We start from the raw sequence: 14605 nt of genomic DNA, 5'->3' as shown, positions 1-14605 counted from the left end.
GCATGCGTCAACTCTGTTCTCCTATATGACTGTACAAAGTGGAAGTTCACCGCAATGATAACAAGGCATCTCGAAACGTTCAATAATCCCTACCTACGCCGCTTACTGCGAATTTTCTGGCCTCGAACTATATCTAACACCGAATTTCTGAGGAAGGCAAATCAAACCAATGTGGCAACTGAATTCTGCAGAAGGAAATGGCAATGGATGAGCAAACGAAGAGTGACGCCAGTATGACCAAATAGGCGCTGTTGTGTACCCCCTTTCAACAGAAGTCGACCACGAACCACTTGGCGCTGTTCAGAGGTGCTGAAACGAGGTTATTGCATTCGACCAGGAATGAACTTAGAGCCCTTGCACAAAATCGTGAGATATACATAGTATAATATAGAAATAAATAAGAGGAATTGTTGAATCCTAGGCTCCAGCTTGGAATTACATGGCATGATCTTTATATAGGTATATATTGAATTTCCGAAACAAAAACAGTTGCAAGCCGTTCAAAGTGTTAGAATAAATTAATCACTTAATACGAAATAGTTTGAAATGGCAGCTGCAACCAATGCAGCAGTGGTTATTATTCCACTTTTTTTTTGTGGAAACCTTTTTATTTTTCAACATAGTCTTCTTTTAGGCTTATACACTTCGTCCAACGCTACTCTACTTTGTGGATCCCTTCCGAATAATAGGGTTCGTCCAAGCTTGGGAAATAGCTATTTCTTCCTACAATCACCTCCTCACTTGAATAAAATCTTTTTCCCGCCAGCGATTTCTTCAAACTGGGAAACAATTAGTAGTCCGAGGGATCCGAGAGAGCCAAGTCTGGAGAAACGAATTGGAACCCTATTTTCATTAATTTCGCAACTCAACTGCTGAGACCTGAGCTAGTGCGTTGTCGTGATGGAAAAGGAAAAACATTCGACTTCCCCGATTCAAACGAATGCCAAACTCGAAAAAATAGGCCAATGTGGCTGAAACTTGGTGTGTGTGCTTCCGAGAGGTGGTATTAACTGAACATAATCTCTCCATCTTTTGGGTGAGATGATTCTTTTAACTCACTGAAAAGAAAACAAATAAAACTCGTAAGTGAAAACATTATATGTACATGTGAGTTTATGGTAAAAAATACCAAATTTTTCGAAGTGTTGCAATGGCACAAACCTCGTATCGCACAGAGTTAACAGTTCTTCTTTGCCAATTTCCTTCTATGTATATGCAGATGACTTGAAAATATTTTCAGCGCTGATGTGGTTTTTAAGTTACAATCAAATATCATGTGCACCTTCGTAGGTGGAATAATTCTGACATCTCTTTAAACATCAAGAAATACTATATTTCCTTCACCGTTAAGAGTTATTGTTACGCCATCCATCAAGAGTTGAAACATGAAATCGAAGTTGCCATTGGTGAGATAAATGCCGCAACTCGCGAAAACGTACTGAATCGCATTGGCTGAATAGGCTATTGCAAAGTCAAACGTGAATGAAATTGTGTACCATGCTTACTGACAACGTTTACTATTTCCAATAAAATATTATTGTATATAAATAAAAAAAATGTTAAATATTAAAACGCTTTTTATTTATAGCCGGTTTATATAAAATTTCGAACGCTAGATGGACTACTCTGAATTTAAGCAAAATAGTGTCTTATTTTCAGCTTAGCAATGAAGCTTAATGAATTTAATTGTTTAATTTCATTAAAAAAAACATCACATACACGTAAGTACAAAATTTACGTAAGCGCTTTCATAATTTACTAAGTACACAATTGGGGAGATAAATAATTTGTATTTAACTTATTTTTTGCAGTTTGTAAGTTGGTAAGAACGGTACGTAGTAAGTCCATTTCCACCTGAAACAAAGAAAAAATTTAAGTAAGAATTACAAATAACCAACTGATATAATTTTAGCTACTAACTTTCTTAAAGTTTCCATGCCCCATGGGAAATCATAATCCGTGGCTGTACCATCATTGACATTAGCATCGCCAAGAGGCATTTCGTTAGCCCACTCGACAAGACCGCGCTCTTCGGCAGTGCCTGAGAAATAATACAAAAAGGTTTTGAAGTCATACTTGGGTAAGACTATGATGCGGAAAAATAAACAAAATCCAAGTACTGTTTCGAGTTTTTTGAAGACCAAAAAAAATTCAAAATGACGCTATTTATGGCATGTGAAAATTAGGGTAATGTTTTTCAAAATATTATAGCGACGAAACTGTCAGACAAATTTTAACAAAAAGTACCCACAATATGGCTTAAACATCCGCAGTTTAATATATAATTAATATATAAAATATTTTCAATATTTTACTTCGAAAAATATAGAATTTTTTATTTAATATCACAGTGCAACAAAATTCTACGCATTTGATGAAACCTAAAGTTTATGAAAGCTTACAACCCCATTACAAAATCCCAAATGAATTGTTAGCCCATACATCTGCTTAGACAATATTATACTTATTTAACTCAACATCTCTACATTTAGTTGTTAATTTTATACAGGGTGCCGCTCACGCAGCTGATGCAATAGATTTCAAACGTAATAGTGTGATTGCATTAAATTTGGCTGGAAAATCACAACCAGCGATTGTTCGTGAGCTCGAGCACCGTAAAATAAATAAAGTTTTTGTGCATCGCACCATTACTCGTTACAATGAAACTGGTAGCATCGCGAAACGTCATGGAGGTGGTCATCGAAAAGCTGCAACGTCACATGAAATGGTTCAAAATGTGAAGAAGCGACTTGAGCGAAATCCCCGACGAAGTGCCAATCAAATGGCGAAAGAACTGAAAATAACTGTCCGTAGTCTCCGTCGTATACTGAAAAATGATCTCACAGTCAAGCCTTACAAGATCCAAAAGTCGCATGATCTCACATCAAAGCAGCAACAAGTCAGACTTGAGAGAGCAAAATTGCTTCGTTTGGCCGAAAGCAGTCAATTTCCGAACATTGTGTTTTTTTTTTGACGAGAAAATTTTTCAAATTGAGCAATTCGTAAACTCCCAAAACGATGGGGCTTATTTAACCGATCGCTCACACGAGAATTTGAGTCGTCGACTGGCCACCGGGAGGTAGCACCCGCCACAGGTAATGGTTTGGGCCGCTGTAACTGCAGATGAGCGCTCTCCAATCGGTTTCATAGAGCCTGGCGTCAAGGTAAATGCGAAATATTATCGGTAAAGTATTCTGGAGATTACTTTGAAACAGTGGGCTGTCAAACATTTCGGTGGCACACCATGGACGTTTCAACAAGACTCGGAACCGCTCGAATGAACCAAGAATGGCTAAAACACAACGATCCGAACTTCATAACGTCCACACAATAGCTCTCAAATTCACCAGACGCGAATCCGACGAATTATTCTTTATGCGCCATTTTGCAGAGCAAGGTCCGAACTAAAAGTTTCACCAGCCTCGAGGCTCTGAAAAAAGCCATTATGCGCGAGTGGGACAAAATACCTGCAAGTCACATTCGGGCAGCTCGCGATTCATTTCTGGACCGTATCAAGGCCATAGTCAAGGCAAAAGGTGGTCATATGAGCAAAAGTAAATTGATTCTTAATTTTGTTATTATTATTTTCACACATTTTTACTTTGAATTGAATAAAAGTAATTTTCCAAATTAAATTTATGGCCTTTTTAACACTACCAAATTTGAATGCGTTGGCAATATTTGAAGTGTGGACATTGCCATGCTATGTTATCGTCATTTTGAAAATAGGCGCCTTCGATTCGCCACTTCTTTGCTCGATATCTTTGGATTCTGCTCACTTGTGGAAAAATTTGATTTGCAAGTGAAAGCAACAACAAAGTTATCGAGCAATACTCGCGGCTAGCAAATACGGTTATTCCCCATAAAACTGCTATAACTAACTAATTTACAAACAAATGTATTTTTTAGCAGTTCTTTTCCAGCGCTAGCAAGATTTGTTTATTTTTACCAGTTGCTTCTTCTATTCGCCACTTGCTAAAGCTTGGCAAAACGTAGAGGACTAATGTCGTGGATTAAGCTAGTAAGTGGGGACCGCGCTTTTGTTTGTTTAAAATCATTGTTTGATTTATACGATGAAGGGGAAAGAAGAACGCCGAGATTCTAGGTGAATCCTTTTTTGCAAAGATTGGAAATGCACATTCTGAGAAAACAACATTTACCAAAGATGCTGCCTTTGTGAGCGTCACAAAAAAATACCAAATGGCTGTCAGGGAGGCAAAATGGCAGCTCTTTACTTCACAGATGTTGGCAATATATAACTTAAAATATGCTTCTTCTTTTCGCCAAGCGTTATCAAGTGGTAGCGAGCAGAGAAGTGACTAATAGAAGAGGCCTTATATTTGATAATATTCAATTTGCTGTCTCGATTGGCGATTTCATTAAAATAAGCCATTGAAAGTCATCAAAAACTTAGTACTGAGACTTTAAGTAAAGTTGATAATTTTTGAAAATAAACAGGAAAAGCTTAGTAAAATTCAATGAAATAATGTTTTTTTTCTAGAATTCTTCTGAAAAGTTATGGCACCTTACTGTCTTTGGTGCGGAGTAACTCTTTTTTGATATTTATTTTTACCTGAAACTGACGCTAAGTGGTGCTGTCGCATAAGCTGCGCTTTTTGTCAAGGTTTTTTATTGAAAGAGTAAAGAGTTGGCTTTTTACTATTGTTGGCTTTTGTTTGACTGTTTTAAAGACCAGTAAATCATGTCTATTTCACAAAATCATTTCATTATTTATGTTAGAAAAAAAGCATTAGCATGAGGAAAAAGTTTTTATGTGAAAAAATCGTATTTTTATAGGGAAAACTACTTTTTTGATCAATTAAAATTTTTATATTATTTTAATTTTTAAATACATTTTGTATCTTATTTAAAAATATTTATCTTCAAAAAGTTGATGTATGAAGTACGAAAAAATGACGAACAAAAATTATGGAGATAGAATGCAACAGAATTTTGAGGGGGAAAATGATAAGTACATCAAATCTTACTCAATTATATCTATGTATAGGTAGATTAAATTTAAATACGTATTTTTTTATTAGTGGTGGTTAAAGTTATTTTTGGATTTTTTTATGGAAAACGTAAACTTCCATTAACTTTTGGTTTCATCAAATACGTTGAATCTTGTTGCACTGTGATATTAAATAAAATTTTTTTTTTTTTGCTTTAATAAAATATTTTACATATTAATGTTACATTAAACTGCAAATGTGGCATATCAGTATTTTTTTTTTAATCCGTCTTGAAACCCCCATTTCATACTCCTCTATATTTAGTTGTTTAGTTAGTTTATTATTATTCCTTAAAATATCACCTTCCATTAAAAAAATTCTGGCAGCGCTAACCGCGGTTCCCTTCAGCTTCGTACAGATTTGTTCATTTCGGTTGCTACGCAATCTAGCGAAACCAAAGTGTGTGGCTTAAAGTCTTAATAATCTTCTGTCAAACCAGCTAAATATTAAATTGGAAAAATTTTACAATGTTTCTAGACAAGATTTCAGATTATTTTATAGCAATATGCTATTAATTATATTACATATGTTGATATATTATTATATTACTTTAAGCCAACTGATATTTTCGAAGTTATTAAATTTTGAAAAACAAAACACAGTTTGCGTTAGCGCCATTTTGAAACTTTTTCAGAATTTTTGTGAATTTCAAAATATCTTATAACGAACTCTCTTCCCAAAGTTTTTAAAAACCGAAACACTACCAGCATTTTGCTTAAAGCTGACCGAGTGTTACCATTTAGCATTTAAAAAACTTATTTCTTTTTTCTGTTACCTGGAATAATATTATCCAAGAAGCAACCCAACAAGCCACCCACGAGAATTGTTGTACCCAACAAAACTGATAGTGTCGAATCGAGCGTCTCATTGCCTGTATTAATCACTCCCGGATGTTCCTGCATCCATTTACATAAGACCATGGGGAAGAAAATCGATAAGCCAATAATGTAAAGATTTCGCGCCGAACGCAAGTCCACGTATTGCAAAGTGGAAAGTCCAAAGGCAATAATCATGCCAAACATCACACAAAAGATACCACCAACCACCGAGTCTGGTATCATTATAAATACGGCACCAAATTTGCCAATCACGCCTTGCAATAACATTATAATGGCAGCCCATTGAATAACACGACGCGAACCAACCTGAAAAATATCCATAAACATACATATGTAAACTTCGTAACGGTAAACATTTTTGTATTCACCAAAGCAAGAAAAACAAAACACAAAAGCAAAAAAAAATGCTTCTCTCAGCTGTCAAGGAAGTATTTTTACATATCTATTTTAGTTACCATTTGCTAAGTTGATTCGATATAGCGTTATCTCGCAAAGTTGTTAATCATCAATCAGTCATAAAGTGATTGTAACAGTGATTTGTTGATCAAAATATCAAATCGTACGTAAATTATAAAGAACGCAAAAGTGCCTGGCCAAAGGACATCGTTTGAGATGACTCAGTCGGTCTATTATAATTATGCAATAGAAAAAAGTGTGCAACACTTATAAGAAATGTAAATATCTGACCACTCCGAACGTATTTTGTTGAGAAAAGTAGCCGCAAGCCCGTAGTTTTCGACATGAGTGAGCTTAAAAATTAGTGCGAGGTCTTTTGCAAAAACGCAATTATAGTCCACGAGTTGCTCGAAAGAAGCCTTTGTTAACTGCACAGTATATTGAAAAGCGGTTATCTTTCGCTAGAATGTGCCTGGCTCAACCAGATAGCTACTGGGATGATGTGATATTCTCCGATGAGACTAAAATTATGCTATATTACAACGATGGGCCCAATAAAGTGTAAAGGCCGCAATTAAAAGTAATGGGAAGCCGGAATATTATGCCGACAGTGAAAAGTGGCAAACTTTCAGTCTTGGTATGGGTATGTATATCCAGCAAGGGAATGGGTGACAACAAACCTCAGTTTAAACTCCACCAAGGCTACGAATCGAAACACAAAACTCATATGGTCAGAATTTGGCTACGTTTTATTGCAGCAAAGTATTGGCCGCCGCCGTAGCTGAATGGGTTGATGCGTGATTACTATTCGAAATACACAGAGAGAACGTAGGTTCGAATCTTTGTAAAACACCAAAATTAAGAAAAACATGTTTCTAATAGTGGTCGCCCCTCGGCAGGCAATAGCAAACCTCCGAGTGTATTTCTGCCATAAAAAACGCTCCTCATAAAAATATATGCCGTTCCGAGTCGGCTTGAAACTGTAGGTCCCTCCATTTGAGGAACAACATCAAGGCGCACACCACAAATAGAAGGAGGAGCTCGGCTAAACACCCAAAAAGGGTGTACGCACCAATTATAACGGGTGATTTTTTAGCTATTATATTTTTAAACAGTTGGTTTAAACAGCTGACGCACTTTTCGTGTTTTGTTTCACTGTCAAACATCTTCAGTTTGGTCTATAATTTAACCATGAATCGTCTTACAAACGAACAACGCTTGCAAATCATTGACTTTTATTATAAAAATGCGTTTTCTGTTAAGAAAGTTTAAGATCCACTTTTTTATCGAAAAATTGTGTTCCGCGACGAAGCTCATTTTTGGATCAATGGGTACGTAAATAAACTGAATTGTCGATTTTGGAGTGAAGATCAGCCAGAAGAATTGCAAGAGCTACCAATGTATCCAGAAAAGGTCACAGTTTGGTGCGGTTTATGGGCTGGAGGTATCATTGGACGGTACTTCTTCAAAGATGTTGCGAATCGTAAGTAACTGTGAATGGTGAGCGCTACCGTGAAATGATATCCAACTTTTTTTTGCCCAAAATGCAAGAGCTTGACTTGCATGACATGTGGTTTCAGCAAGACGGTGCCACATGCCACACAGCACCCTTAACAATGGACTTGTTGAGAGGCGAGTTTGGTGAACATTTTATTTCACGTTCGGGACCTGTCAATTGACCATCCAGATCGTGCGATATAACGCCCTTAGATTATTTTTTGTGGGGCTATGTTGAAGCTCATGTCTATGTCTATTCAGACAAGCCTGCTTCGATTAACGCTGAAAGACAACATTAAAGCATTTATATAATATGTGAGATACCGGCCGAAACATTGGAAAGAGTATGCCAAAATTGGCCTAAGCGGGTGGACCATTTGAAGCGCAGTCGCGGTCAACATTTGCATGAAATAATCTTCAAACATTAAATTATATGGACTGTACTATCGATTTAAATAAAAATTTCGTGCATTTCTCTGAATTTTAAGTTTGATTTTTTGAAAAACTTTCCTATAGCTCTTAAAAAATCACCCTTTATATACATATATATTATATTGCATATGTAAAGAAAAAGTTGCAAAAAAACACTCAAAAAGTCGGGCAGGCCTCAAAAACCGTATTTTAGAGGAATGACACAAGATATAGTACCGCAGGACTATGATGTTCAAAAATGTATAGATGCCCGGGGTAGTCCTACAACGTACTGATTTCGCTAGATTAATAGATGCCATAACACTTCCTTCACAAACCATACATGGATGTGTGCGTTTATGCACTTATACATTTGTATCACAGTCACTTTGTAAGAGCATCACTTACCTTAGTTACTCCAATGGCACCCACGTTTTCACCAAAGGTATTTGTGCCATTTCCTGCACCCCAAATTCCAGCTAAAACTGTTCCAAGACCTTCAGTGCCGATGCCACGATTAATGGCGTGCAATGGTGGAGATTGTGCGCCTGCAAATGTGTGCATATATTACACGAATGTGGATACGCTTCATACACGAAAAAGCATATTCATATGAGTGCATATGCATGCACAAGGTGGCGCAAATTTAATCATCCGTTTTTTTTTTTTTTTGTATAACTTTTTTACTAAAAAAAAGACTTCAAGTAACGTATTGCTACATTGCTTTTCTGTTTGTGTGTATGAATAGTACTTTTTTAAGATAAAACGTTACATACCAGACATTTGAGATACCGTCGGATAGTAACTCAATGATTCTACGGTACAAGCCAAAACGCCCGCCAACATGCCCAGTACTCCCGACAATGTAATCGACGGTAAGCCGAATTGAAAAGGGTATGGAACGTAAAACCATTTGGCATTGGTCAACACCTTCAAACGCACGTCCGTACGAGATGGATGCCCTTCTTCAAAAACATTGGTTAGTGTTAAAATTCCACACAGCCCCCACATTATAGCGATGGTTAACAGCACCTAAAAAACGATAATGGCAAATATGTATCCTAAAGTGTTTTTTTTTTTCAGTATTAAGCCGGATCGATGTTAGCATGGAATGAAATAAGTTGAGGTTGACACATCGGTCTGACTTTGAGGGCATCGGTCGATTACATTTTGTTAGCAAAGTCAACTTCTTACTATAGAAGACCTCACCAAAAAAGGTCTAAGAAGTCTCACTCTTATTGAGCAATTCACGTCACTTTAGCGAAAAATAACATTCGTTCACACAGAATCCTCAGCGTAGCGCTCGCCCTGTAACACATGGCGCCGTTCTGCTGAACCCAAATCTCTTTCACGTCGCTATTGTTCAATTCAGGCCAAAATAAGTTTGTTACCACCGATCAGTATTGCTCGCCGTTGACGATGTTTCCGAAGAAGTTTCAGTGATGTCGGCGGTATAAAATTCGGACCAAGCAGTAATTTTTTATGGATGCATTGCTGCTTGGTGAACCTTGTATGAGTTCGAGTCGCCCCATAAACGGCAATTTTGCTCTTAACATAGACATTCAACCAAAAATGCTCCCCGTTACGCTCTAAACATTGTATTGGTTTACATCAAAGAAAGCACTGTGGCGCTATTCAATTCCTATGTAGAATCACTCACTGATTCCTAAAATCGAGTTAATTTTTTTTAATGGGCAAGTTGGCGACATATTTGCAATGTTGGACAAAGATAATAAAATTCCGCATAAAATAGTAAATGCATTACTTTTCGATAGCCCTAATTGTTTCTTAACGATTGTACGAAGGAATTGAATAGTGGCATAAGGTGCGCAAAAACTAGTATTATTTGTAGACAAAATTGGGGTTCGGTTCCAACCGCCCTGAAATGCAGTCGATGAATAAAAGGCATTGTCTATGGTCATCAACTTCAAACACTTGAGACAATGTCCGATGTGATTAACGTGACCTACCGGCGTCGGAAGCATCTATGGGGCCAATTGGTAATGTGTCATGAACGTACTAGCCACGAGGCTCATATAAACCTCTGCCGTGTTTTGGGGTTCGGCACCCAGTTGCAATGCTACTCCATAATGAACTAAAAAGCTCTTGCCCATTTAGGTATCAAACCACAACCACTACGAAGCTCGCCGAAGGGCCGTCTAAAGAGCAATCCCGTGGAAACGGTTTAAAGCCTCCATTTAGGCTTCGTACCCTAAACTACTACTAGTTGAATTTACTTAGAGCTCGATATTGGTGACCACAAATCACCTGCGACAGTTAAATCTTGTATGAGTACCAAGTGCCACCCAAGCTCCGACGCGAAATTCGCCGAATATGGCAAGGTATTTCGTGATATTCTTAGCCAATAGATTTATGCCCATTGCTTATCATGTAAAATTTGGGCACCACACGTTGGGGAGTCGACGTCTTGTTGTGTGTGATTTGCCAAAGACGCGAGCCAATAACTTGTATCTATGTACGTAACACCCACCGGAAACATTCTGAACAACTGGAAGCTACGTATTTCGATGCCTTCACCCTTTCGATAAGCTAGAAATGGCACTGACACATTGGCCATTATTTGAGAGAATAACGTTAGCATAGCAGTCGTCCTGCAAAAAATATAAAATAAGAATATAACAAAAAAATTTAATTTATTAAATTTTAAAATTCATTAAAATTTTAATCGATAATACATACCCAACAGCGATACCCCAGTGTTTTGATGCTGTTTCAGCAGCATGTTCAAATAAAGTGAGGCCGACCAAGGAGACCGTGGGCACAATGGTAAGTGGCGTCACGAAGCGTAAAATTTTACCAACCAAGCCAGTGTAGCCCAACACAACCTGAACTAATGCCGATACTGCGATCGCTCCTGATAATTCTCGCATACGTATTTGCCACAGCTCCTTACGCTCATCCTCATTCAAGGCGTCAATCTGTTCGACTGCGGGACATTTCCATTGCGGCAACGCGAGAATGGCCAATGTAGGCACCAAGAACGATATTGTGCCACCTTGCACTATTGGCAGCCGTACTCCCCATGTGGCCTGCAATAGGGTAACGATACCCGTTACGAATATCATTGTTGATATGATAACGCCACGATCGGGATCTTCATCGGACATACAAAGAGCGGGAGTTAAAATGAATGGAATAGAAACAATAGCACCAATCATGGTGAGGTAATGTTGCAATGCTAGGAATATGCTCAAATACCATGGTGGGTTTTCGTTAATCGCATACAAAAGTTTGGTCTGAGTTTTTTCCTTTTCAGTGGCACTATTTGCTGTAGGTCCATTGCCGATTGCGGGCGGCTCCTAAAAGTATAAAATTATTGTATTAAACGTTAGATAAACGAGATAACATACGAGTATTTAAAAGAAACCGTAGTTATGGTCTGATTTCAACCATCAAATTATATCATATAATAATATATGTACATATTGGAGTACAATTTTTTCCTAAAAATTTAAAACATTATTTTGAAAAACAATAAAAAAGTTTCCGGAGTATATGCATAAAATTCAAAATAAAGTTAATTCCTCAAAAGTGTTATTATCGGCTCAAAACATTCCCCATCAACTGCAACGCACGTTTTATACAGCTCTCGAAATATTTCCGAAACTCTATTTTCGGTTTTCCGTATATCCATCAGAGCCGTTTTCGATTTTTCCACGACTTCCTTTCGGCTGTTAAAACGCATTCTCCGTTGTGGTTTTTTGGCTAAATCAAACAGAAAAATAGCAGGTAGCCATATCAGGTGCATTCGATGGCTGTTGGATGGTCAAAAATTCACGGATAATGTTGGCACTGTGCGACGGTGTAAAATCCACGAATTGTTTTCCCATCGTCTCATAATACCTAAATAATAGGCCTTATTAACTGTGTAACCTTCCGACGAAAATTCGTTGTGTAGATTACACTGCCCTGCATCGGTTTTGCGAATAAGATGGGACCTAGTGATCCCGAAGGTAATTTTCGCGCTAAGCACGAATCCGAGCTCAAAAATTGTCCATCACGTCAGGTTTTCGAGAAAAAGGGGGTTGAAACCCCTAAAAATAGCGTATATGGCCATTTTTCAAAAATTGTGGAGCAGAACCCTAACGTGCTACGACCTTCGTTATTGTCAGTAATTGAAGGTTGAACTTTGCTCTTTGAAATAAGCCCAAACCCAAATTGTTCGCATGCACCCTTAGAGTAGGGGGTGTACTTATGTCTACGGGGGTAGAGAAAAAAATGAACATAGGAACCTATCTACACCCAAGATAATATATAATGAAAAGTGCAGTGTTCCTAAGGTATTTAGTGTCGCTGATTACAAATCTGAAGTCAAACATTCCATTTAAAAAGAAATAAAAAGAATCAAATTCAAATTTTCAATTTCATTTCATTTTTTTCCCTACCCCCGTAGACATAAGCACACCCCCTACTCTAAGGGTGCATGCGAACAATTTGGGTTTGGGCTTATTTCAAAGAGCAAAGTTCAACCTTCAATTACTGACAATAACGAAGATCGTAGCACGTCAGGGTTCTGCTCCACAATTTTTGAAAAATGGCCAAATACGCTATTTTTAGGGGTTTCAACCCCCTTTTTTTGAAAACCTGACGTGATGGAACATTTTTGCACTCGGATTCGTGCTCAGCGCGAAAATTCCCTTCGGGAACACTAGGTCACATCTTATTCGCATCAGAAAAATTGAAATTTGCAGGACAGTGTTACCGTTGTAATCCATAAAAACCGTGCGCATCGCTTTCTTTTTTTACTGGTACATTCGGAGCTCTTCTCTCACTCGCCTCATATCTAGATTGTGTGTCTTACTCATAAACCCACGTCTCGTTTCCAATAATGATGCGTTTGATGAATATTCCGCCTTGGAAATCATGTCTTAGGCGATATCAAGGCGGGTCCTTTTTTGCATGAATTCCGCACCAGAATACTTCCTTATCTATGAGTTGATCCATTCTTTTGTTTTCTTCGTAAGAACAGAAATACTGATCACCTATAATATGTGACATTGATCGAAAAATTGATAGTCGTAAGAAGTAGCATCTGAACTGTACGGCGAGTGACACAAGACCTCTAATTTCTATTACCTCTGATATTTCTAAGTTTGTCTTCACCCCTTTTGCAACATGAGAGCGAGCGTTATAATGCTGGAGAATAACTTTGTCGCACCTCTCTTGCTACTGTTCCCACTTTTCCTTAAAAGCATTAATTTCTTTCCATATAGGTTGTGGGTTCGAATCTTCGTAAAACACCAAAATGAAGAAAAAGACTGCCGCTCGGAGTCGTCTTAAAATTGTAGGTCCCTCCATTTGCGGAACATCATCGAGACGCACACCACAAATAAGAGGAGGAGGAGGAGCTCGGTCAAACATCCAAAAAGGGTGTAAGCGCCAAGTATATATAAAATACTGATATACATATATATTATATAAAGGATCGTACTTTAACATCGCTCGTCTTCAATTCGTGTGGTACCCATTGCTTGATTCCAATTCATTTCTGTGGCTTTGAAACGTTTCGAAATGAATTACTAAGTCACTCCCAATGATTCGTTAATACAATACTTCATCAAATAGTATCTCCTCTGATACTAAATATTCTTCTCTTCTTTTACTAATTACACCGAGCAAACTAAAAATTTCGGCAAAGGTAATTTTACTCAATTGAGACCTTCTAGATTTAATGGCGTTCTTCGTTTGGTCAAGTTGGCTCAAATTTTCATTTTTTCAGATAGTTGGATATATTCTCTCTTGTTTGATATCCATATTAATATCATAAGGCGAGTATTTAAAGAAATTTTTGAGCATTTAGTTCTGTAAAACTTTTGAGTCCTTCAAAAAGTTAAATTGATGAGAAAATAAAAAACTAACTATCGCACGGTGTTATTTAGGTGTTATTTATAAAGTCATACCTTAAAGACCAACATTTCTTTGTTAAACAAAACGAAGAACACTCTGAACTCTATGAAAGTTTAGCTGTTGTACCCCAGGGCATAAAAATGGGCCCATTTTAATTTTGCTTTTTATCCACGATTTTCCAATCACTGGAGAAACTATCGTAACAACTTTTGTAGATGACACCGCTGTTCTCGCAACTGACTCTAACCCCCAGGAGGCTTCACTTAAACTCCAAAAAGGACTTCATATTTTAACTCAATGGTAAAAAGGTTGGAGAATAAAATCCAATGAGACAAAATCAATTCAAATACTTCACGAGCGAGAGTCAGACAAGACAGCACTGATTTGAGACCGATATTGTCAAGGAGCGGAAGTAACCTGAAACGGAGATAACAGCAACCTGAAGTGACTAGAACAGAAAAAATTATAGGTTGAGGTGGACTAAAAACGGCAATCACCTGAAGCGGAAGTGGAAGGGCAAATGAAGTGGAAGTGAACATAAACAGGGATGATAACATGCGAATATGGGTTAGAAGCTTAAGA

The 14605-nt window shown here is 37.6% G+C and overlaps 1 protein-coding gene across 1 annotated transcript in view; it reads right to left on the bottom strand.

The window, feature by feature from the left end:
- Positions 1-1559: 1559 nt before the first annotated feature.
- Positions 1560-14605, bottom strand: part of LOC128855077 (solute carrier family 23 member 2) — a 36494-nt gene continuing 23448 nt past the window's right edge. Inside the window, exons 2-8 of the mRNA XM_054089680.1 lie at positions 10856-11475; positions 10647-10767; positions 8932-9187; positions 8564-8703; positions 5788-6157; positions 1921-2041; positions 1560-1854 (exon numbers count right to left, since the gene is read on the bottom strand). Coding sequence (XP_053945655.1) covers positions 1794-1854; positions 1921-2041; positions 5788-6157; positions 8564-8703; positions 8932-9187; positions 10647-10767; positions 10856-11475 — 1689 coding nt within the window. The 3' untranslated portion in view covers positions 1560-1793. The remainder of the gene's footprint in view (positions 1855-1920; positions 2042-5787; positions 6158-8563; positions 8704-8931; positions 9188-10646; positions 10768-10855; positions 11476-14605) is intronic.

The sequence above is a fragment of the Anastrepha ludens genome, chromosome 2, assembly GCF_028408465.1.
Source record: "Anastrepha ludens isolate Willacy chromosome 2, idAnaLude1.1, whole genome shotgun sequence".
Classification (NCBI taxonomy): domain Eukaryota; kingdom Metazoa; phylum Arthropoda; class Insecta; order Diptera; family Tephritidae; genus Anastrepha; species Anastrepha ludens.
This window is presented reverse-complemented; position numbering and strand designations above follow the sequence as displayed.